The 22,634-nt window shown below is 37.7% G+C and overlaps 1 protein-coding gene and 1 long non-coding RNA gene across 2 annotated transcripts; one reads left to right on the top strand and one right to left on the bottom strand.

Moving 5' to 3' along the window:
* The first annotated feature begins 8,332 nt into the window (after window positions 1–8,332).
* LOC139126477 (polyamine-modulated factor 1-binding protein 1-like) lies at window positions 8,333–11,043 on the top strand. The gene is made up of 2 exons (XM_070692534.1): window positions 8,333–8,885; window positions 10,757–11,043. The coding sequence occupies exons 1-2, from the start codon at window positions 8,339–8,341 to the stop codon at window positions 11,041–11,043; spliced, it is 834 nt and encodes a 277-aa protein (XP_070548635.1). The 5' UTR covers window positions 8,333–8,338.
* Window positions 11,044–17,004: 5,961 nt separating this feature from the next.
* LOC139126315 (uncharacterized) lies at window positions 17,005–21,090 on the bottom strand. The gene is made up of 3 exons (XR_011550526.1): window positions 20,990–21,090; window positions 19,728–19,821; window positions 17,005–17,930 (listed from the first exon to the last, which is right to left on the bottom strand). It is a non-coding gene; the product is annotated as an uncharacterized lncRNA (long non-coding RNA).
* Between the last annotated feature and the right edge of the window lie 1,544 nt (window positions 21,091–22,634).

Below are 22,634 nucleotides of genomic sequence, written 5' to 3'. Positions count from 1 at the left end.
TTAATATTGATTGGTGTCATATTTCAAAATCATGGCTACGAATATACAATTTTTATATTCTTTGGAGAAAGTATTAACTAAGGGAGTTATCCTGAAAATTTGAACTAAATATCTTGATTCTAACACTTGAAACTTGACATTAACTCTGAGAAAAGAATTGGTGCAAAAATAGCCTTTACCGCTACCTTAAGCCGGCATTGCTCTATGGATAATAAATGCCAAGTTGATGGATAATAGCTGTAGCGTCTTATTATGCAGTAGTAGGTTTGTTTTGTGCGTCAAGTTAATTTACCGGAGCATTAGGCAACTGTTCATAGTAATTTTTGACACCCTAGCCGCTCATATATTACAAATGCGCGTTACTTCACTTGAGGGTAACAACAAACTACATAGCAAACGATCTTACAAGTCGACATAGGGAAGCTCACCAGATTACAAACGAACGTTTTCATTTGACAAATATCAAACGTCACCCAAAATATGCATCTTCACACCAAATTGCTAACGTGATACATGGAACGGTTTCTCAGTGGCTTCCATAAAGTGTCAAGACGACGGATCAAATAACTTGTGATTTAGGGAAATAACGCCTTGTAGTTTGTACAAGAGATGATGGCGCTCAAGACGCTTTGTAATTGACAATGTCCAGTCCGAAGACGAGAAAAATAGTTAACATCGCAGAAAGAATTAATAAAATGGAAGGAGTGAATGTCAAAAACCCCTAGTTTTAATTAAAATGTTTGATCATAGAGATACTGGTAGTATGCACGTAGCATAAGGTGAGATGTCTGGAAGTGGTTCCGAGGTCCATATAGATAGGGAGTTAGTGCTAATGGCACGGACCATCTACGTTTGAATTGCAATAGATATTGGCGAGCGTTGCAACTAATATTAAAAGTCAAGCGAAATGTAATTTTGGCTGAAGATATAGACGACTAATTGGCGATTTTGTCTTTAAGGGGCGACGTCAAAAGTTCAATGAAGGATAAAAAACTTAATTCTTTTAGTTTGGGGGTGGGGGGGTTTGACCTAAAAAAGTTTCTATCCTACAAATCGATTTAAGGTAAAAATTGCCAGGGGAATGAATATTTTGAAAAAATAGAGCAGAAATGCACACTTTCGTGTTGAAGCCAGCGGAGGGAGTTGTTTTAACACGGTGCAGAGCTGCACCTGGCCTAGTTAGTGTAAACAATGCAGGCTGTTGGCCTCTGTTGCACCATAGACGGTAGTTTCTCTACTGTCTATATGGTTATACTCGGAATTTATAATTGTATTTTGCTACATTTCTGGTGCACGTGTAGTCCGCCTGAATGGAGTAGTGTGAACTGAGTTGTTACAACCACCAGGACAGTTGAGATAGTTTTTATACCTCTGGAAGGAGAAACCTGGACTTTATTGTTGTTGTTCTTGTTCATTCATTGATAAACTTCAAGTTTGTTGTTAGTATGTTGTATTTACATTTGATGAAACACAAAGTGTGTTCCCAATCTTAAGCCCCACTAGCTTTATCTTTTAGCATTATTTTTATGATTTTACTTTCAAACTAAAATAAGTTGGTGACAATGTAGTCATTTAGGTCTGTGTACACACTTATAACTACCTGCCGGGGCTATATATGCAATTTTGAACAAGATAAAGATTACACTGCGATTAAATGTTCGCCCAAACATTAAATCACAGCCCCATGCAGAAAAGCTAAAACCTTGATACTATGCATATCTGCACTGAAATCTTCATATAAACTGCACAGAGTAGTCCAAATTGTAATACATAAGGGTGAATGTTTTCAACTATGACATTGTATGTTCTGATTCCTTTTTAATATTACCAATTTTTGAAAATGGCGGAAAATCTAAATGGCCGTTAAAATTTTAATTTACATGTGAAATGTTTCTGAAAGGAATGGTTTCCTAATACAGTAAAAGTTCATATCTCTTCAGAGGGTAGATTTCAGAAAGGAGAGAATAGGTAGATAATTTGAGGTCAACAAATTTCAAGAGTTACAGCTAGTGGGGCTTTAACGATGCATTACTTTATTTCACCCCTAAATTGACTGATCCTTAGCTTTGCTTTACATAGAAGAGCCTGGCAACAGGTTCAATATAAGTCAATTAAGTTTCTAGGGGGGTGGGGGGGGGGGTTGGGGAGAACTAAGGGAATTAAGTTTTTTATCCTACATTGAACTTTTTGACGTCGCCCCTAAGCCAATTCATATCTGTCGCTTTTTCGGATTGAACATGAAATCGGAGACTACATGCTTTGCTGCAAACTAAAACTTCCCTTCCTTTGCATGATTGTACTCGATTTGATTCGATTTGATTATACTATTAAGTTCACTTTCTCATCTTTTAAACAATCAGAGATCATTTGTAACGCGCGTAGTCCACACTCGATATCAATGGAAATATCACACGATGTCACCAGCTACAATGTCGCCTCTAAGATCAGAACGATGTTCAAGTCCTGCGTTGGCTTTGCTTGTTTGCCGGAAAGAAAGTAGTGCAAAAATGCATGCGATTGCCCGTATTTGGACAAAGTATGCCTGGGCGTGATACAGCAAATTATTACACAAATATGACGGCGTAGCGTTACAAAAGAATATGGCTTGAGGAATATGATAAGAAGAATATTTTAAACGCGTGAAGGGCTGACGACTGGTTGATTTCAAGAATGAGATTGTTTTCAAAATACTATATTTTTAACAATGAATTTTTGAACAAAGAATGTTCACTGGCACTTTACATAGGGTCACACAGTTGTACGTTCTGTCAAAAAGGTGGGTTTCTGGTGTTGATTTGGCTTGACAGCCCATTCCACAACGTAGCAGCAGCATAAAAAATGAACTATCACCAGGGGACTTGAGTCGTGACCGCAGAATTTGAGACAGAATCCATTTCCTATAATAATAATAATAATAATTTATTTATAAAGCGTCAGTATCCACAAAAATTGTGATCAAGGACGCTGAAAAAATAAAAAAACATTGTGAGAGGTGGTTTTGGAACGAGTTACAATTCTGGCGGCAATATTTTGAATCCGTTGAATACGGCTGATTTGGTACTTAGGGAGCCCCAGTAAAAGTGAATTACACAAATCTATTCGAGATGTAATAAATGCATGAACCAATTGCTCTGTAGCGGGTTGAGATAAATATTTACGGACAAGTGCAATACGACGCAAATGAAAAGTGGCTGAACGGCAGATCTGTCCGATATGCGGTTTCATTGTCAGACAAGAGTCAACGGAGAGATCTGAAATGGTTATTACGTTTGATGATGCAGTCAGGTATACAGGCGCAGAAGCGTTCAGAGCCTAAAAGGTGAGAATATTTTGAATTTAATTCTATACATGACTCAGTGAAATTTAATTGCAATAGGAGATATGTGATCCCGTTTCTTTACCTGTGCTGTTACACGTGCAGCAGAGTTTTGTATTCTCGGCAATAAAATGATGTCGGGTGCTGGTAATCCATACAAAAGTGCACTGGCATAATCGAGCTTTGAGGAAAAAGTTAACTGGACAAGTTCTAAACAAGTCTGCTGAGAAAGATATATAGCAATGAATACAATAAGTCGAATATGACGATCAGTGTTCTTGCAGAGACGGGTGATATGATGTCAAAACTCATGTGTGCTGTCAAACATGAATCTTACATTCTTAGCGTATTCCTATGGATGCATGATACTGTCTCCAACTGCAAACGACAATGGGATTCTGGACAGAGCTAAATAGACACCTTATATGATCAATTTCAGTCTTTTCATCATTCAGTAATGTCATAACTTGTCGAATTCATCTAACCCTGGATGTCCAACAGGCAGTCCTCAATCTTGGATGCGGCCGTCGATAATTCCCTCTCGTTGAATGCCAGATAGAGTTGGTTATCATCAGCATATTGATTAAAAGTTAACTCATGATGCCGTATAAGTAGACCAAGGGGTGCTATGTAGAGTGTTAAAAGTAACGGCCTAAGTAAAGTAATGGCCCAAATAGTAGTGGGCGCTGAGATGAATGATGACCCTCAATGACTACTGATTGGAATCCGGTGAATAGATATGACATAAACCAGTGTAGACTAGTGCTCTGCAAGCCCAGATCAGTCAGACGTGTTATCGGAATATTATAGTCAATGGTATCGAAAGTAGCAGATAATCCCAGTAAAACCAAGATGACATGACGTATTGAATCAAGTAATAGTGTTATATTGTCGTAAACTTTTACAACAGCCTTTTCAATACTGTGAAATTTCTTCTATACGGAATGAAATGGTTCCAAGAGTGAATTGGAGTTGAGTAAAGTTGGCGACCTGTTTTGCCATAACTATTTCACGACATGTGAAATTTAAAACTTTTATGTAATTTTTCAGAACTTAATGGTGCAGGGTTAAGTTTTAAGAACAGGTATAAAACTGTTGGTTTGAGTAATTCAGACGAACAGTCCTAGTTTTAAGTGAACAATTAACTATGATGCTGATTTGTGGTAACTTAATAACATAAGAAAGGTCCGTATATTTAGAAGAGTTGAGTGAAACCTTGAATTTCATAAAATACTGCCTTGTGTGCGTTTCTATCTGTCTAGAGCAGTTACATAAATGCAGGTATTGAATACACTTTGGAAGTGTGCAGCCAACATCAGAGTTCATATGTTCAATATTTGCCACATTTTGTTCCAATAACGTCTGATTTTCCATTGCATACGATACTTTTACTGCAATGACAGACCCTTGAAAACGCCCTTCTTGACTTGTTTGCTTCAAGTCATTGTAAATGACATAGTCACCGCTTGGTTAATGAATTTTGAAACCACTGACAGAAATCACTCTGAAGTAAAATGTAACAAAGCATATCCGGAAAATGGCTTAGAAAGTATTAACAACGCAAAAGTGATTTGTATGAGAACTGTTGATGTACCATACACGAATAGAAATTTGTTTAGCTAAATTTGTGCAAATAGTCTAGTATATGAACATCTGTTTCAAAGTGTCTGCAAAGTGGTAATTAACGTCTTAGTGATTTCTGGGATCAATGACGATTGATAAAGGTTTCATAAAAGTAGATTTTATTCAAAAAATTGTCCACAGGTATACTTGCCGACACAGACAGATGGACATACTTTCAAGTCCATCAACTACAATATGTCTGTAGGTACTGTAAATTATAACAGAATGCCATTGGTGTTTTGGCAATATATGTTGCTAAGATGTCCAAGCACAAGAGAAACAAGTGACTTGATTTGAAATTACAGTACATACGGAGTAATTTCTTCTTATACGGAATGAAAGGTTCCAAGAGTGAATTGGAGTTGAGTAAAGTTGGCGACCTGTTTTGCCATAACTATTTCATGACATGTGAAATTTAAAACTTTTATGTAATTTTGGTGTTTTCAAATATGTGTTTGTTATATCTGTCAATGCTGCCGTTGTCATAAGGTTTGTACACAGGTAATGTTAAAATGAGGGGAAATATCGAAGGTAGGGTTCATGTTCATACAACAAGAATCAATGCCATGGTACACGTACATAGAAATATGAGTGAAATGAGGCACAACTTAATAATCAGTGACAATCACGAGTTAGAAATTAATGAAAAGTGAACAAATTCGTCTGAATTTGTGTTCGTCCTTTGCAAAAGTTGAAGATGCCTATTAAAGAACTACATAACTTAACTCGTGAATGGGGCTCGTAGGCTACGTTCATATATAATGGAAGGTATTGGAGGAATCGCTATAGAGACGCTTTTTCAGACCCACTCAATACCCTCTCAAATTTTCAAGTTTACCCGTCTATATGATCAACTTTTTTTCAAGTTCCCCGCCCAAATTTTCATATAGCTGGATATTTTTGGGGATGCACGCAAAGCAAAAATAGACATGAATTGAACAGTTCTGCTCGCAAATGTTAGGCACTACCTGTCATCAGCAGTCTGTAGAGCCATATTCCAAAGGCAAATTCTTAAATTGATTCATTTAAATGCACAAGTGGAATGTCTGGATTTATCAGTCAAAGCTTATTTGAGTTAATACAATTCTGGCCAGGTCAATTACACCTACTGAAAAGTACACAAAATGATAATGCTTAGAGAGTATGAAAATTATGAATTTCTGGCTACGTTTTGCCAATTTGTGAAAAACTAAGCATGATGACCTGATGATTTTTTTCAGCAAAAGGCACTTGACTAAGATACTCCTCATAAAGGTTTTACAATATTGACAATCCAAGAAGGTTGATAAATTACATTATATTACCATGCCCTGCACGTCGCATTTTGATAGGTCGAGCTGAACTACGTGACTGACCACAAATACACAGTAATGGTTTGTTTACGTGCCCGTGAATATGAATAATAAGATTAACAACTCAAAGTACAACCGCGGCAAAGCAAGTGCATAGATAACTGATTGTAATCAAACAGAAACTACAATAGCAACAAGTACTGGAAAACCTTAAAGTATAGAAGCGGCATCTTTATTTTACTGATAAAGAGCTAATAAACCACAGGGTGCTTGGTTTAGATATGAGAAGTCTCCTTGCCAAACGTAAATATAAGAAATCAACTTAGCATGGACTTCCTGAAGACAGTAGCATTTAACGCCACCCTGCTGAGATTTCTTACTGACAGCGACAAAGTATAGATAAACAAGGCGAAGTTAGACTACATATTAATTACTATTAACTTTACAGCTCAAACGTAAATCATAATCAATCACAAATAAAATGGAGCACTTGTAGGTCAAGTTGAGATACTTTTCTCTGAAAACATCCCCGGATTTGCCATTTTTTACAGCGGGCGTGACAGTGCGTCGCGTATTGCTCAGTTTCAGGGTCCCAGTTGTCGTTCGCTCCTGAAATTTTCGGAAATTTTGACGGTTTTCTTGGGTTTGCTGATAATATAGTGGAAATAAAAGACTCCGCTCTGATCATTAACGTTTATTTGTGGGCGCGGGCTCGAGGAAAGCCAAATTAACGGGCCAGGCAAGCCTCGCCCGTTAATTTTTGGCTTTCCTCTCGCCCTTGCCCACAAATAAACGTTAATGGTCAGCGCGTCGCCCGTTATTTCTATATTATATTACCATGCCCTGTCCATCGCATTTTAATTGGTCGACCTGAATCACGTGAATGCCCACAAATACACAATAATGTTTTTTGCATGCCCGTGAATATGAATAATTGTGTAAACATAGCAATTTTACAGCTAAAAACGAAAATTGTAATTTGTACAAAGATCATAATCAATCATAAATTAAATGGAGCACTTTTGGGCCAAGTGTAGACACTTTTTTCAAAAATATCTCTGAATTTGCAAAATCTTTGCATCGCGCACTCCTCACTGGCAAGTTCCGGGGCCCCGTCGTCATTCGCACGCAAAATATTCGTAAATTTTGACGGTTTTGGGGGTTCCTTGATAATATAATTGTAATAACAGACTCAGCGCTGATCATTAACGTTTATTTATGGGCAAGGGCGAGAGGAAAGCCAACATTAATGGGCTCGACAAGCCTCGCCCATTGATTTTTGGCTTTCCTCTCGCCCTTGCCCATAAATAAACGTTAATGGTAAGCGCATCGTCAGTTATTTCTATATTTTAATCTCTGGTGTTCTGGTCTTATAATGTTAAATTTGGTGAAAAATAATTCGATCTAGTAACATTTTTGTCCTTTAAATTAGAGTATTTGCTGTTCAAAGGTTTACTTTTTTGTTTTTGTACGATGGATGAGAATGTGAAAATATCATTCTCTACATAAACTTCAAATGAATGGTTTTGTTTTGTTGATTTTAAGTGAATTTCGCTAAAAGAACCCTAACTTATCATCGTACATTTGTAAAAAATCAAGCATGGTGAGCCTATCCTTTTTCTTTATTATTTGATTATTCTCATATGAACAAACAATCAAAGGCGTACAGTTGAGCATTGCTATGCATTAAGGGCATTCTGGAGCATTAAAATGATTATAAACATTATTTACGGAGTCGGTAAACTCAAGAGTGGCGGATACATCAAATCACGGGAGGGTTACTGTCATATGATATTGATAATCGATAAGCTTACATCCGTTGACGAACACAAATCGGGTCACCTTAGTTTGCTTTTCTTTGGGTCATGTTAAGCTTATCTACCAGATACTTAAACATTTCCGTCCAGCAACTGTATAAGCAAGCATTGACATAGTTCTCGGGCAAAAATAACACAATATCAGATGTGACTACTCGAGAACAGGAAACTACTTGACTGACAATGCCTAATATTCAAATTTCTTTTTCAATATTGATAAAGTTCGCACTGTATATAAAGGCAAGTTTTACAACAATAACGCTTTATTTTCATCCAAGTGCGAAACTACTATGGCTCTACTGAAGACTATAGCGTTGCTCTTCTGCATCAACCAACTTACACAGGCTGCTGTCACTTATCTTGGTCAGCGTGATTGCCCATCCAATGATGACTATTGTTACAGATCCGATGTGTGTGCCTATGTCTTCACATTTCCAGCCAACGACGACGAGACTTGCCCAGGCCGCCAGGACACTGTAACGGCCATGAGCACGGTGAGAGATGCCCTGAACAAGCAGGTTTCCAGTATTGAAAAAATTGCTAACGTGAGTGACGGACTGGTAGAGGACTTGAGTGAAGCCAAGGCACAGCTCCAAAGACACGATGAAAGCTTAGTGAAAAGTCAGAGATATATCGCTAATATTTCCGACGCACTTGACCAATTCAAGGACGAAGGCAGGGCCAAATCTGAAGTCCTAGAAGCAGAACTTACGCGACTTAAGCGTGAGAATGAAGAACAACAACAGATCCTTGCAAACCAAACTAGAAAACTGATTGAGCAAAGAGAAGAGATCAACTCAATACGAGATAGTATTACCATTACAATGCCAGACGCTGGTGAGTAATCTTTCTCAAAATCTATTTTTTTTTTAATTTGAAGGTCACTGCTTCTCTTGTGTTTTAAACTACCGAAAGAAAAGGCTCAGGTCGAACCGTTACCTTATGAGCATTTTCACTGAGATAACATTACAAGGTCGTCACAAGTTAACGCGCACAGAGTACTTCGATAGAAACATGCGATACACTAAGGGACACTTATTACCGAAAAACGATCAACACTGTCCATACAATGTTTGTAGAATGTCCGTAAATTCCCTTACATTATTTGGTACCACAATGTACTTTTTTGTGTTATCCCAGCATTTTCATATTTTTTCTTTTTCTTGTTTGTGCTGTATGTTTTTTTAAGTGCTAAATAAATAAAATAAAATAAATTATAACGTCTCTTACAAAGTAATAGCATTTGACCAGATCACACCTTAGTCAGTTGTGATAGTGTTCTGTTACTTTGTCAAGAAATATTGATTTTATCGGCTGTGTGATCTATCACCATATTCCTCGGGTATGCGACAAGACAAGCTCTAGTACGACAGGATTATAGTATAATATTTGGTTGTGGTGACGTAGATGAATCTAACAGCGTTGGCGTTTTTAGAAACATGTGTTAGAAAATAGCAAGGTTTACTTTTATCAGTTACATCTGGGCAATGTTCGATGTTTAGCGAGCGCTTGAATTTTTCTCTTGCACTCTTCGGGCAATTTCACTAATAATAGCCGGGCACTGAGTAGGATTCGTGATTTTTGTCTAGTTGTCAAAAGGAAAGGAGAATAAAAGCTGGCAACAAGAGTTAATTGTGTTTTTTGATGCAGCGTGGGAATACTAGGACATTTTTAAGAGTAGCTTCTACTTTCCCTCTGAAATGTGATATTAGGTTTTACAGCACTTATATTTACAACTTCGAAAAGCCAGCCTTTGAAAAACTGCCAATTTCCTGTCTATGATTCCTGAAAGTTTAATATTACATTAATTGTGCACATTATACCAACACAAGCACGTTGTTTCGGCTCAAGTGTGGTGATAATGAAGTTGACAACACCGAAGGAACTTGTCCTCACTTCTTTGCAGTATATGTTTTCATTAAACTTCATTACGGGAAAGCTCCATTAACTTGGGAATACCCTACTTCCCTACTTAGTTATCAGAGGATCAATTTCACAGACCTGCCTTTCCTATGGCACCAGTTGGATAAGGTAAAAGTAACAATGTAACATTACCACCTTGGGGGATTAAAAGTCTTCTGTTTGTCACCCGAGTTGGTCAACAAGGACCAGGGTTTCAGGTACCATGGAAGTTAATGCATTCTTTCCCTAATGTTCCGTGAACTCACAGCGAGACGGCGGCTGTTGACGAAATGCATTGGGGAGAAATCATCTTTACAAGCTTGAGCATGTCACGCTGAAGCATGAAAAATTATTAAGTTGAAATTACAACCGAGTGACCTCAAAGCCCAACGTTTAACTGTATAATGATAACGTAAAACCATTGCCTCGCACAAAAACTGACAGTGAGAGCTTCAATTATTGAACATGCTTCATCGCTAATTCATACAAGTAGCGTGCCGGCAAAGATGTAATTGTAATATTTGTTGAGAATTCTATCATTGACTCCCAAATTGCTACATAGAGATAATAAATAGAGTTTTCAGCACTTTTCACTGTAATAATCATGATTCAAACACAAATTTTTGGTACCAGAATTTTAGTTCAAACATCTTGTGTGCGTTAAATGGTGCCAATCAGTCGTCATTGTACTATATGCTGAATAGACACAGTACCACACAGTCCCGTATACTACCAACATTAACGTTCAAGATTAAGAAGTTAACATTGCAAGTATATAAAGCAGTAATATTTATTTTTGTCTGAAGCTGCGGTCGAAGATCCTGTTGAAGCAAGGCTTTCCCGTCTAGAAAGAAACTCTGCGTACAATAATAACAGATTGGCAGCGTTGGCAGACGATGTTGCCCACCGTAAGCAACTTATCACCGAACAGGGTGAATTGCTACGACAGCAAAGTCAACAGCTGGATCAACAAGAGGAGAAGATGCGAAACCTTTCCGCCATGAGTAATATTCACGATGGTCTAGAAGACAAAAAAACTAAACCTTTGTCAAGGGCTCGAGCACTCACATTACGAACTGATATTGTTAAGTAGGTCATTCTCCTTCACGACCTTGAGTGTAATTAGTCAAAATTAGAAATTCCCAGAAGTCATGTTTACTACAAGTGAAAATATTTAAGAACAGTAATCAGCATATCGAAAGAAATTCTAAGTTTTTCTTGTATTCTAAATTTTTCTTGTACTCTAAGCAGTGTCCTTTTTGGTGTAAATATGAGATGGTAAAGATTTTAGTCTATTTTTAGACAATTTGGGATCGCGTCAGTGTTAACTTCAAGACTATTTTGGACCTTTACGCTCATGCTGGATTGGCTCTGTGAAGTATGCATGAATCGGATCAACATCAAGCCCGCAGCCATAGAAGAACCTCCTGCTTAGACTCCCTGGAGGCTGTAATTTAGCACTTTTTGAGCCGTCCCAGCTAAAATAAGTTTCCTGTAATCTTTTAAAGTTTTTACTTAATAATCAGAAGTAATTAGCTTCAATAAATTTCACTTTAAAGAAAATTGCTTCACGGCTTTTTTAAGATCTTTAAGAGCCTTAATTTAGCTGTATATTTAGTTCTTCAAACAACAACATCACAATGCTGCAAAGGACGAACAAATTCATCTGTAATTTTTCGCCTTTCATTAACATACACGTGATTTTCACTTATTATTAAGTTTGGGCTTACTTGCATATTTGCGATGAAGGTGTAATATCTTGTCATTGATTCAACATACTGACACTAGTGCTTGTTTGTATGAACTTGAACCCTCCTTCCATATTTCTACCTTATTGAACCATGGCTTATTTGCAAACATAATGATGCTAGCAAAATTGTTACTTAAAATGCACAGTATATTTCTCTCTATATAGGCCCTGCGATCATTTCAAATCAAGTCACGTGTTACTCTCGTGCTCGTACAACTTAGCTTCATACATTGCCAGATCACCGTTCTGTTATGATTTACAATACCTACAGAAATATTCTAGGCGAGGAACTTGCATGTCGGTCCATCCATCCTGAGCAAACATTCGGACTACATATTACCACTTTGCAACGTTACCATTTTGTTGTAATTGTTAATATACATGTACCCAACCATTTAAACAAATTTTGCTAAGCTAATTCCATTCATATATGGTACATCAACAGCGCTCATGCACGTGAACATGTGGGTTTAATACTTTCTGAGCATTTTCGGATATACCTTTACCAAGTTCACTTCACCGTGGTTTATGTCAAGGTTTCCAAATTCATTAACCAAGCGATACTATATGTCATTTACATGTGCGATATCTTGTCGTAAATAAATCCAGGAATACGTTCTCAAGGGTCTATCATTGCGGCGAAAGCACTGTGTGCAATGGAAAATCAGACTGTATTGCCATAAATAAAGGCGAATGTTGAAAATATAAGCCCCAACTTAAGGCAGCACACCTCCAGAGAATATTAAAGAATGATGGGATACAGTATGCCTGCCCTACATTCCCGTATCTTATTTCCTCTTCTAGGCTGATGAAAATGCAAATAAGGACGTGTCTCATTGAAACCGAGGTTTCTCTCTACCCCGTACTATATAAACAGACCTTGCTTATGATATTTAGTTAATATAAAAGAAGATATTTGGAATACTTTTCATTTACAGAGAAATGTGAGTTTACCTGGCACAAAACTAGGTTTGATACACACGAACACGAGCACATTAGTTTTTAGAAACGGGAGGTGACAAGTGAGCAAACATGGGTTTTAGAATGAGGGACGTGAATGTTGGTAGGACAAACACAGAATTACAAACACAGACATAAATCGAGCAAGACAAGCAAGGGTTTTGCGGAACAAGAACGTCAAATAAGGGAGGCATCTTGGGCCAGTGGCTAGAGCAGTGGACTCACGATCACAGGATGGTGAGTTCGAGCCCCGGCATGGCCATGGTGTTGTGTCCTGAGCAAGGCACTTTATTCCTCATTGCTCCTCCCCACCCAGAGTGATGGGTACCTGGTAGGACAGTGGTTGTAATGTGTGTGGTTTAGCTCTGCTGCGCTTATTGGCTGCACATGTGAGCTGTAGTTTGCTCCCCAGGGAGTTGAGTGGTATCATATTAGGTCCAGTGACCAGGGGTAATAATAATTGTAAAGCGCCTTGAGCACATGTACTTGTGGATATGTGCGCTATATAAGAACCCAATATTATTATTATTATTATTATAAATTATATTGACATACTAAAATTGCTAACAAAACGAAATTCGATGACGGAACATGGGTTTAAGCACAATCTCTCCAGTTGGAGGGACCCGTCACTGTGGTTGAAGGACGCCAATATGACCGAGTAACAGTAGTTGTGAAGAACATGAACGTTAGCTTTATAAAAAGAGGACAGGCTTTTCATGATTATTGCTGCATGTAACTTGCCACAAGCAACAGTGCTCGTTTGAATCTTCCCGAGGTGACAACAACGGTGCTAGCATTTGTGTTCCCTCTGTGTCGCCTTTCTGTGTACATCATTTATGATGAATATGTTCGATAAATCACAAATAATGTTTGAAGAATAATGGGGCATACCCCTTGTACGCCAATTATAGACAACCAACAATTATTTTGATTTAACAGTATAATATATAAAATATATTAAACTTTCAGAATAACGGCTAAGGTAATGATAATTGAAATAAATCCCTGCATGCCCAAATTATCTTCTTGTCTGAATAAAACTGTCCGTCAATTATCAAGACTATCTGTATTGCGTGAGAAGACAAGATCGACGTAATACATGTCATAACGTAATAAAAACAATCGCAATTCACAAAATATTGTTTTGATTTTTTTACCTATTATGTACCTGTAAAGGTATGCTTTTATCAAAGCTAATTCAAATAAATTACCCTTTTTGATAAAGTATATACCGGCAGCATTCATTGTTAAAAATAGACTGTCTTTGAATGCATTCTCCATCCTACATAGATCTCGAAATGACACAGCATTCTTAAAGTGAACCAGCAGTCAGCCCTGCCCATGCAGTTATAATATTCTTCTTATCATATCCCCTAGCCACATTCCTGTGTAACGCCAAATGGGAAGCGCCCTATGAAATTGTATTTGGAATAATTTGCTTATTCATGCCTAGGTACACTTTGTCCAAATATGGGCAATCGCGTGCATTTCTGCACGACTTTCATCATGTTTAATACGTGTGGTGTTATACGCAAAACGTTTCATTCGTAGACAAGCAAAACGACCTGTAAAATAATTTTCGATAACAATGTAAGGTTGGCGATTGATGACGCAACTTAGAACTTAGTCTAGAACCTCGACTCCGTCCAATGGCCTGCATCCACACTCCGAAGGATGAAAGACGAAGTCGAGGTTCTAGACTACGTAGAACTGCGCTTTACAAACGATTTTGATGTAGCCTACACAGGTTCCTTGCATGGTGTATTGCGCCAAAAGTGCAATAACTCATGTGTCCTGACAAAATGGTGTCACAAAAAAGCGATGAATCGAATGAATAATTGTGAAAGTGAAATCCTTCCGTTGGTCTCTTCAAAATAAGAACTTTTCTTTGCTCTCATGCGCTGTAGTGAAGTGAGAGGGCGTGTTGTAATTGTTCAGAATTTCCTTGATTTTGTTCCTATACGTCGTTTTTTTTCAGATGCCTAAAGAGATTGAATATAATCTTTATTCCAAGCAACCAGGCACTCTTGAACGCAGTCCTCATTTCAAGTCAGAGTCACATTATCGTCAGAAACGTTTTATTATTTAGGCGATGATCATATAAATGGTGATTTTGTATACATTTTGTGATGCACAGATTCGCCACTTTGGTTTGAGATTAATATGAAATTCCTTACGAGTCCCTGTTAGCAGATTGTGATATTATAATTTAAATATTCTGTGCATGAAATACGTTTTTAACGCAAAGAAGCGAGAAACGAGTAACGAATTTCATCAAAGTTACTCGAGATAACATATAAAAAATTATGGGGAAAGTGTTAAAACATTCTTCCATGCATTGTCCCGGCGAGATGCCAATGTTCTTAATTCACCCTAAACCTTTAGATCAGTTTTAAGGCTACTTGCTTAGCTCGTCTCAAATCCATTGTGTCTGCAATTCCATTTTGCCATGATTCTTGTTGCTTTGAAGAAAACTTAACGGTCAAACTTCATTATCATTTCAAAGGGGACCCAAGGGCTCCACGTGAAGACTTTTATCCTGGTTACTACGCGTGTTGCTCTCCGCAAATGTAAGCAAACCCAGCGTTTGGCTTGAGCGTCGTTCTGATAGTATAGGCGACAGTCTAGCCAGCGACATAGGTTAAATTTCTATTGACATCAAGTATAAATCAGGCGCGTTACAAATGATCTCTACTTGTTTGCATGACGAGAAGGTGAGCTTAAATAGTGCAATCAAATCGAATTCAATCATGCGATAAAGGGAAACTTTCAGTCTGGAGCAGTTTTACATAGGTTTATTGTGGTAGTACCAAGAGATGCACCGTCCGATTTCATGTTCATCTCGAAAAACGACGGGATAAATGAAGTTGCTCTTTGACGAACAAAATCGTCAAATAGTTGTGTTTGCAAAATGGTCGTCTCTAACGGCTGGTAAAAGTCACATCTTTTACTTTAGATTACTCGGAATCTGAATTTGCGTTCTAACCAATGCAAATATATTCATTAGCAGTTCAAACGATGATGGTCGGTGCCAATTTCCCAAGTCCCTATCTATATGGACATCGGAACCACTTCCATGCCTCTCTACTTATGCTTCCTTGTATACTACCAGTATCTCTGTGAATCGAAGTTTTCTCTTTAGGCTTTTTAACATTAACTCTATCGATTACTTTAATTCCAGCTATGTTAATTTAACTGTCTTGCCTTCAAATCGGGCATAATCAATTAAAAGGAAACAAGACGTTTTGCCCCTGCTACGAACCATTCCTTCTATTTAAAGGATTATTTCGGTATCACTTTACACTTTATGGAAGTCATTGTCCGTGTGTTACGTCAGCAATTTGGTGTGTAGATGCATATTCTGGAGTGACAATTCGATATTGTTCAAATGAAAATGTTGGTCTAAAATGGTGACGAGCTTCACTGTCTCATAAACCTCAGAAGCGACTTGTCAGATCGTTTGCTAATTAGTTTGTTGTTACGTTAGGTGATAGAGACCAAAATTGGTGACATATTATTTTTTACTTGTATTAAAATTGTTGTGCTTTTCTTCAATATGTCGAGATGCTCTACTTGCGAAAGAGAATGCCACTTGTTTTGCGACTAAATTCGGAAATTTTGGCATCAACTAAATTGTTGTTGTATGAGGGCAGATTTTGATCATTTAGCATGTTATTTTTAGGATTCTGGAGTGATAAACATTAACAACACATCACCGATCCATATGTAGATACAACTACATTTTATCGGTGCATACCATTTCCTGTAGCTGCGAAATTACATCGGCATTGTTTTGCCTTTGAGGGCAGATGTACCTTCCACACAGACATCTCTCTCTCTCTCTCTCTCTCTCTCTCTCTCTCTCTCTCTCTCTCTCTCTCTCTCTCTCTCTCTCTCTCTCTCTCCCACACACACACACTCACACAACACACACACACACACACACACACACAGTCACACATACAAGTTTCTCGCTAAACGCACTTTACCACGACTTTCAAGTTGGTAAACTTTTCAAATAGTGGAGATGCTATGACCAGTGGCCTAACACCAGGGGGAAATTAACTTAACACACAAAACAAAATTACTACAAGACCGGATATTACAGTTTGTATCCATCAACGTATCATTCATGCACCGTCAGCTTAAAGAGGTTACAAAATTGGTACCATAGATAGCAATAACATGTTGTGATCGAAATAAAAGTGGCAGCTCTTTCTTCATGGGTCCCCTATGCAAAGTATAGACGTCGGGTATAAGAAAATTGTTATGTGAAACTGTGTGTAATAATTCTCATGATACTGTGTATTGCTTATCTACATATTTTATTTTATTTTTATTGCGCAACAAGACGCAAGCGTAAGCTTGGAACAATATAGCATCGAAATTACACTCACATCAAATAAGTTTTTAAAAACTTACAGTTGAATCATATAGTGGTCTAAGGGATTATTGCGAGAAAGATTTTAGAAATGTCGTGATTTTATCTCACATTCATCTAAAGTAACCAAATCAAAAGTTCCCCGATTTTACATTTATTGAAACATTCAGTGACAAAAACCAATATTAACATATGATTACAGTATCAAAACAAGCCTTAATGCCAGTATTTGTATTAACATGCTTGATTTGGATTTTGTCTTACCAATCACCAGAATCACTGACATGAGATATGTATACGATTTCTTTGACTAACCCGGACAACAGATGACTATAAAAAGAACATCAAACACATTGGCAATGCAGCACGTTTTCACATTACATGATAATTTTTTTTCCGTTAAGAACAATAGAATAAGTCTACATAACTGGATTGAATGTTAAAATCATAGAAAGCAATAGATCTGATAGAGTACGATACGGATCAAGGTATTTTTACATCGTTTTATGCTGAATAATAAATATTAGACAGCTTCATCTTTCAGAATTTGATCGTTGGTTTCTATTTTCCATCGTCTGACATTGCGGCATTCGTTAAATGTACAGTTATGTGCCATGATCTCGACTTGACAAACACAAATTTGGCAGTAGCAATAAGTTTTCAAAAATAGCGCGGGTACAGGCCAGTGTTGTTGAATCTACAAAACATATAACAACAATGCATCTAAGAACTTGGCCCTAGGGAACCAAGGACGCCTACAGGGCGGTGTGGTAAATAGCGGCGGTAACCGAAACAAACAGCGCCACAAACGACATTACAATCTGCCCAGAAGGGGAATAGACGTTGCTGTTACACTTGTCTCCATCGCAACAAGTGATAGTAGTACCTGAAAGAGAAAACAAACACAAATATCAAAAAAGGTATTATCGTAGTGTGTGTAAAGTACGGAATACCTACTTAGACATCATAAGGCAGTGCAAACGCATTAGTACATCGGACCAGACGCTCCGGTTTGCAATCACCAAATTCGTGAAAATATCAGAGTAATTTTTAACAGACAGATCACTATGTCATCGACCGATGTGAATGATTTTGACTCAGTAAATAGTATAGAGTTATAGAGAGAAACCAAATTTTATTTCCATCAGGGAGGACAGAGTGGATATGGCAGCGTTTATAAAGTAACGTTTACATTAATATTTTTCCGAAGTCAGTCCCGCATCATTTATTTTTCGTAAGTGTGAACAATGCAATTATCTGTCTTTGTTGCCGAAATTGTACAGCAAGGTATTTAAATAAACCTACATGTCACTTGTTTGCAATCTCACCGACAAATAACTTGTCGTATTCAATGTATTTAGCTAAGACTTGAAGTTTACAAATCATGTTCTTTTAGTTCAATTTCATGTAAAACAAGAACCAGTGAAAACGTCGTGAGGGGGCGCTGTTCTCCTGAACTCACTAAATTGCTTCTCTGTAAGAAATTATATTAGTTAGAACCGAACCGTGAGCCAGAAGAAGATGTTTTGAATGTGTTGGTGTGACTCACTAAGCTTTGATTCAATTCTTATCCGAACAGTACTGGCAACTACTTTCTAAAGTTCTCAGGAAAGACTAAAATCAGAACTTCTATTTGTAAGTTATCAAATTATTTGTTCATATGATTTTCGTAGCCGGGACAGACAACTTTGCTTGTTTTCCTACGTATATATGAACACATATATCAAGAGATTGGTACATTAATTTTCAAAAAAAATTGTATCCTGTCATGTGTTATTGTATCCTTTCAGTGCTTACAGAAGAAGGTATTCAATTAACCCTTTATTTATATATTGGTCATGAGAATGTTATTGCACAGAAAAAATTAACAGAGAGAGTGCTGGCCTGTAACAAACAGGATGCATGAAAAATTCAGACATTTCCCGATGGCTTGCACTCGATTGCTGACTTGAATAAACAACGCTAGGCTAGGCGTCAGTGTGAGTCAGTGTGAGATGTGAGTCAGTGTGAGATGCATAGGGGCGTACAGGAAGCGAGAAACTTAAAAAAACTGAAGTTCAAGCAGCGAAATATTCAAGTATGTACTACGTTTGTAAACTATCTGGAACATCTGGCTACAATACAGGCCATCCTGGCAAGATTAGTTTCAATTATTTTCTCACATTTTCCCAGTGCAACTTTTATCGATATTGTTTCTTCTATCGTGTTTTGGAAAGGCCATTTTAAATGACATGATAACCTTCGCAACATTCGATGCAGTGGGTCTAGCCCGCCCGCTAAGTGTTGTCATTCCATTACATTTCACTCAAATGTCATCTTTTCCGATGGCAATATTTTCAACTATTAATTATTTTCATTAAATTCAGGTTGCTGCAGGGATTCCTTTGTATGAAAAAGGCTTCGATGAACTTGCATAGCTAATTAAAGAACGTACTGGCCATCGTTCTGACGAAGGATTTCTGATTTAAAAGCGTATCATCAATTACCAACAAAAACCCGTGTCTAACCCTTTACAGCCCCTAAATACTGTGACAAACTGTCAAAGTTGAATAGCATGTCAGATACCACTTCAAGTTAAACAACCTCGCACTCAATTTCATAAGGCCATATTTCAATTCAAAATCAACACGTTGATAAGTAGTAATTTCGCTAGTTCATTAAAAGAAGACAGATGTCAACTTACGAATTTCCCCGACAGTGGTATCACTTTCAGCGCATATTAGATGGCAAAGTCGAGTCAACGATGTAAGAGCCTCACCATCGTATGTCGCAGTTGTCTATAATGAGACAGATAGTATTGTCAGTGTCTCTGCTAAACTTTTGTATCTCTTCTTTCCTGCGTTTGATTGGTTTTATGGTCTTCTTTCGTCTGATTTTTGTTTCTAGTCTCCTCTTTACATATATATCAATTATTCTACTCCAAAGTATGAGAAAATAAGTGGATTTCAGAACAAACAGCTCACAACGGGCAGCAGAATGAAATACTGACAGAATTTACATTAATCGAGAACTATCAATGGTGAATTTGTTTGGAATGTAAACAATTAAACTGAACATGTAACCATGACAATGCTGATGACACTGTTCTTTGGCGTTCATAATTACGACTCGGTGATTGGGACTTACCATGTTAAATATTGAAAGTTTCTGAAGGGAAGTTATTGCAGTTCTAAAAGTTCTAAAAGTGATGCTCTGAGAGGAGATAGTTCAGATTCATGCTCTAAAGGGACGGCAAAGAAACAGGTCCTCCACAGCTTCCGGCGTGTGTTATCATTCTTTGCCTATGTACTTTGAACAGCCGTATCGTTTCCTGCAAACTTTGTCGTTGTTTGAGAGGACGATGATAATGAGCAGATTGTTAGAATTAAAGATAATGTTTACCATTGAGGAAGCTAGCTGTAAATGGGGCCAGAGCGCATAAGTTTATGCAGCAGTACAGCAACCCTTAGCAAGATTTATACCAAAGGGTATCATTGTTTGAAGGAGTTGCTATTAAAGTCATATGAATATAAAGAGCGTGGAGTTCTTCCAAGCTTTCAAATGTTTTGTGCGGTAAAAGGACTAGAACTTCTCAAGTCTGATAGAATGGAAGCATCATCAAAACAAGGGAAAATTACGCGGCGAAGGCGTATTTGAATACGGCGCCATTGCCGAACGCTGCTTGATAGTCATTTGTAAGACCCAAGTTCTATCTAATAATGGCGCTGTTCCAGTTCATCTGGAACTGGTAAGCAAACGGCTGCCAGATTTAACTTGGTTACAAAATTTATACTGTGTAACTTGTCTCATGTTTCACTGATTAACGTGACAATAACAGTTTGACATTACAGCTGATAGACTAAAATTCATTGTCTGAGCCATTGACTTTGCCCGCTGGAATCAAATAAATGTCAAAATGCTATTGTAACGTACAGTGAAGTGTATAGTAAGCCTCAGGGCACTCACCGAGCACTGCGAGCCAGAACAAGTTGATGTACTGTCACTGGGAGAGAGACAGTTGTCTTCCCCTGGCCATGTGCAAGCGTAGCATGAGTAATCATCATCGCCTGGTAATTAACAGGAAACAACACATATTATCGCAAATCGCAGAGTACAGGTACTTAGGGAGCCGTCATTATTTACGGCTTGGGGATCGGAGGACTTTGATCCGAAACTACGAAATTTCGAGGAACACCCCTCCCTAACCAACACCCCAGACTCAGAAATTTTGACTTACCCCCCCCCCCCCAATTAGAAGAGTTAAATACCATTACATGCATTTGTAAAATTTAAAAAAATACTGCAATAGTAAATTGTTTTCAAATCCTAAAGTACCCTGCTAGATTATTATCAGTTATCTCATGACGGTTGAAAAAGATGAAACCAACAAAATGAAATTCAAAGTGACAACCAAAAATGGATTTAAAAGTTCGCGCTATAATCAGTATCCAACCGTATAATATTGTTTAATTTGGAAGGATATAATTAGAAGGTTTTCACTAGGATATCTGGCTGGGCAGACTTTGAAAGCACATGGGGGAGAACACGTGAGAGGTTGAGGCGAAAGTCTTAGAGGGGGATTCATTACGTGAAAAAGTTTTGAGAAATTGGTGTCTACAATGGTGCAATCAGGTGCAATCTAAGAGGTGTTTTAATTTGCCTATTTACTGAGCTTAAATTTGTTTATTTTCTAAGTAAAACTATTAGAACACCGCAAGAGGGAGAGTACGAGAGTGTCCCCCTCTCCCATAGAAATTTTGAGAAATTGACGTGTGTTATGGTGTAATCTGAGAGTGGTTTCCATTTATTTTGCACTCAATAAACTTGTTTGAAAATGACATTCGACATGGTATTTTTATGTAATTGTTGCAATACCAGTGTTTGAGTCACAATATTCAACAACCAAGCAATGAAAATACATTTTGTAAAAAACAGCTGTCAGTTTGCCAGAGATTGAAAACCAAAGAATATGCAGAAATGGAAAACCTGTGACCTTGTGTCATTTCTCCAGCTGCCAGCTTCCAATGAAAAGCCTGAAGGCAATGAACATAAATTTTTCTGTAATAATAAATGACGAATTCACAACAGTTCAGTTTATCCTAGATCCCGTGAAAAATTAGGGTGATTAATTTGTGCAAAGGTGAAGTCTGGTGCAATCTGGCAGGTGATTTAAATATGTTACTTATTAAAGACGACCCGAAGGGGAGAGCACGAGAGGGGTAAATAATGAAGGCGCCCTTATAATGAATTAAATTCTTCTTACAAGCTTAAACCTTTTTGGATGACAATGACAAATTACTTTGCTAGTTTATAATACGTCAGCTGGTACGTTATCCATAGCCAAATCCTTACCGAGTTTTGCTCTGTAGACTACTTGCTGACCGGATAAAAGTCATGATGAGCACAAGGCAGTAAGGCTGTTGTTATGGATGATTTACCCCAAGGTGTATTGTAAAGTAGCGAAATTGTCGGTATTTTGCCAAAATATCTTTACAGAAAAGTTCGCTGTTAGGGAATTGTGTTTGTTACCTCCTTAAGACAATGCCCCTCGGTTTCTCAAACCGAAGTTTTGATGGAACTTTAAGGGCCAACTTCCTCACTTTAGTCAAAT

The sequence above is a fragment of the Ptychodera flava genome (genome assembly GCF_041260155.1).
Source record: "Ptychodera flava strain L36383 chromosome 3 unlocalized genomic scaffold, AS_Pfla_20210202 Scaffold_27__1_contigs__length_13241970_pilon, whole genome shotgun sequence".
NCBI lineage: Eukaryota > Metazoa > Hemichordata > Enteropneusta > Ptychoderidae > Ptychodera > Ptychodera flava.
Note: the sequence above shows the minus strand (reverse complement) of the source record. Positions and strands in the feature narration are given on the sequence as shown.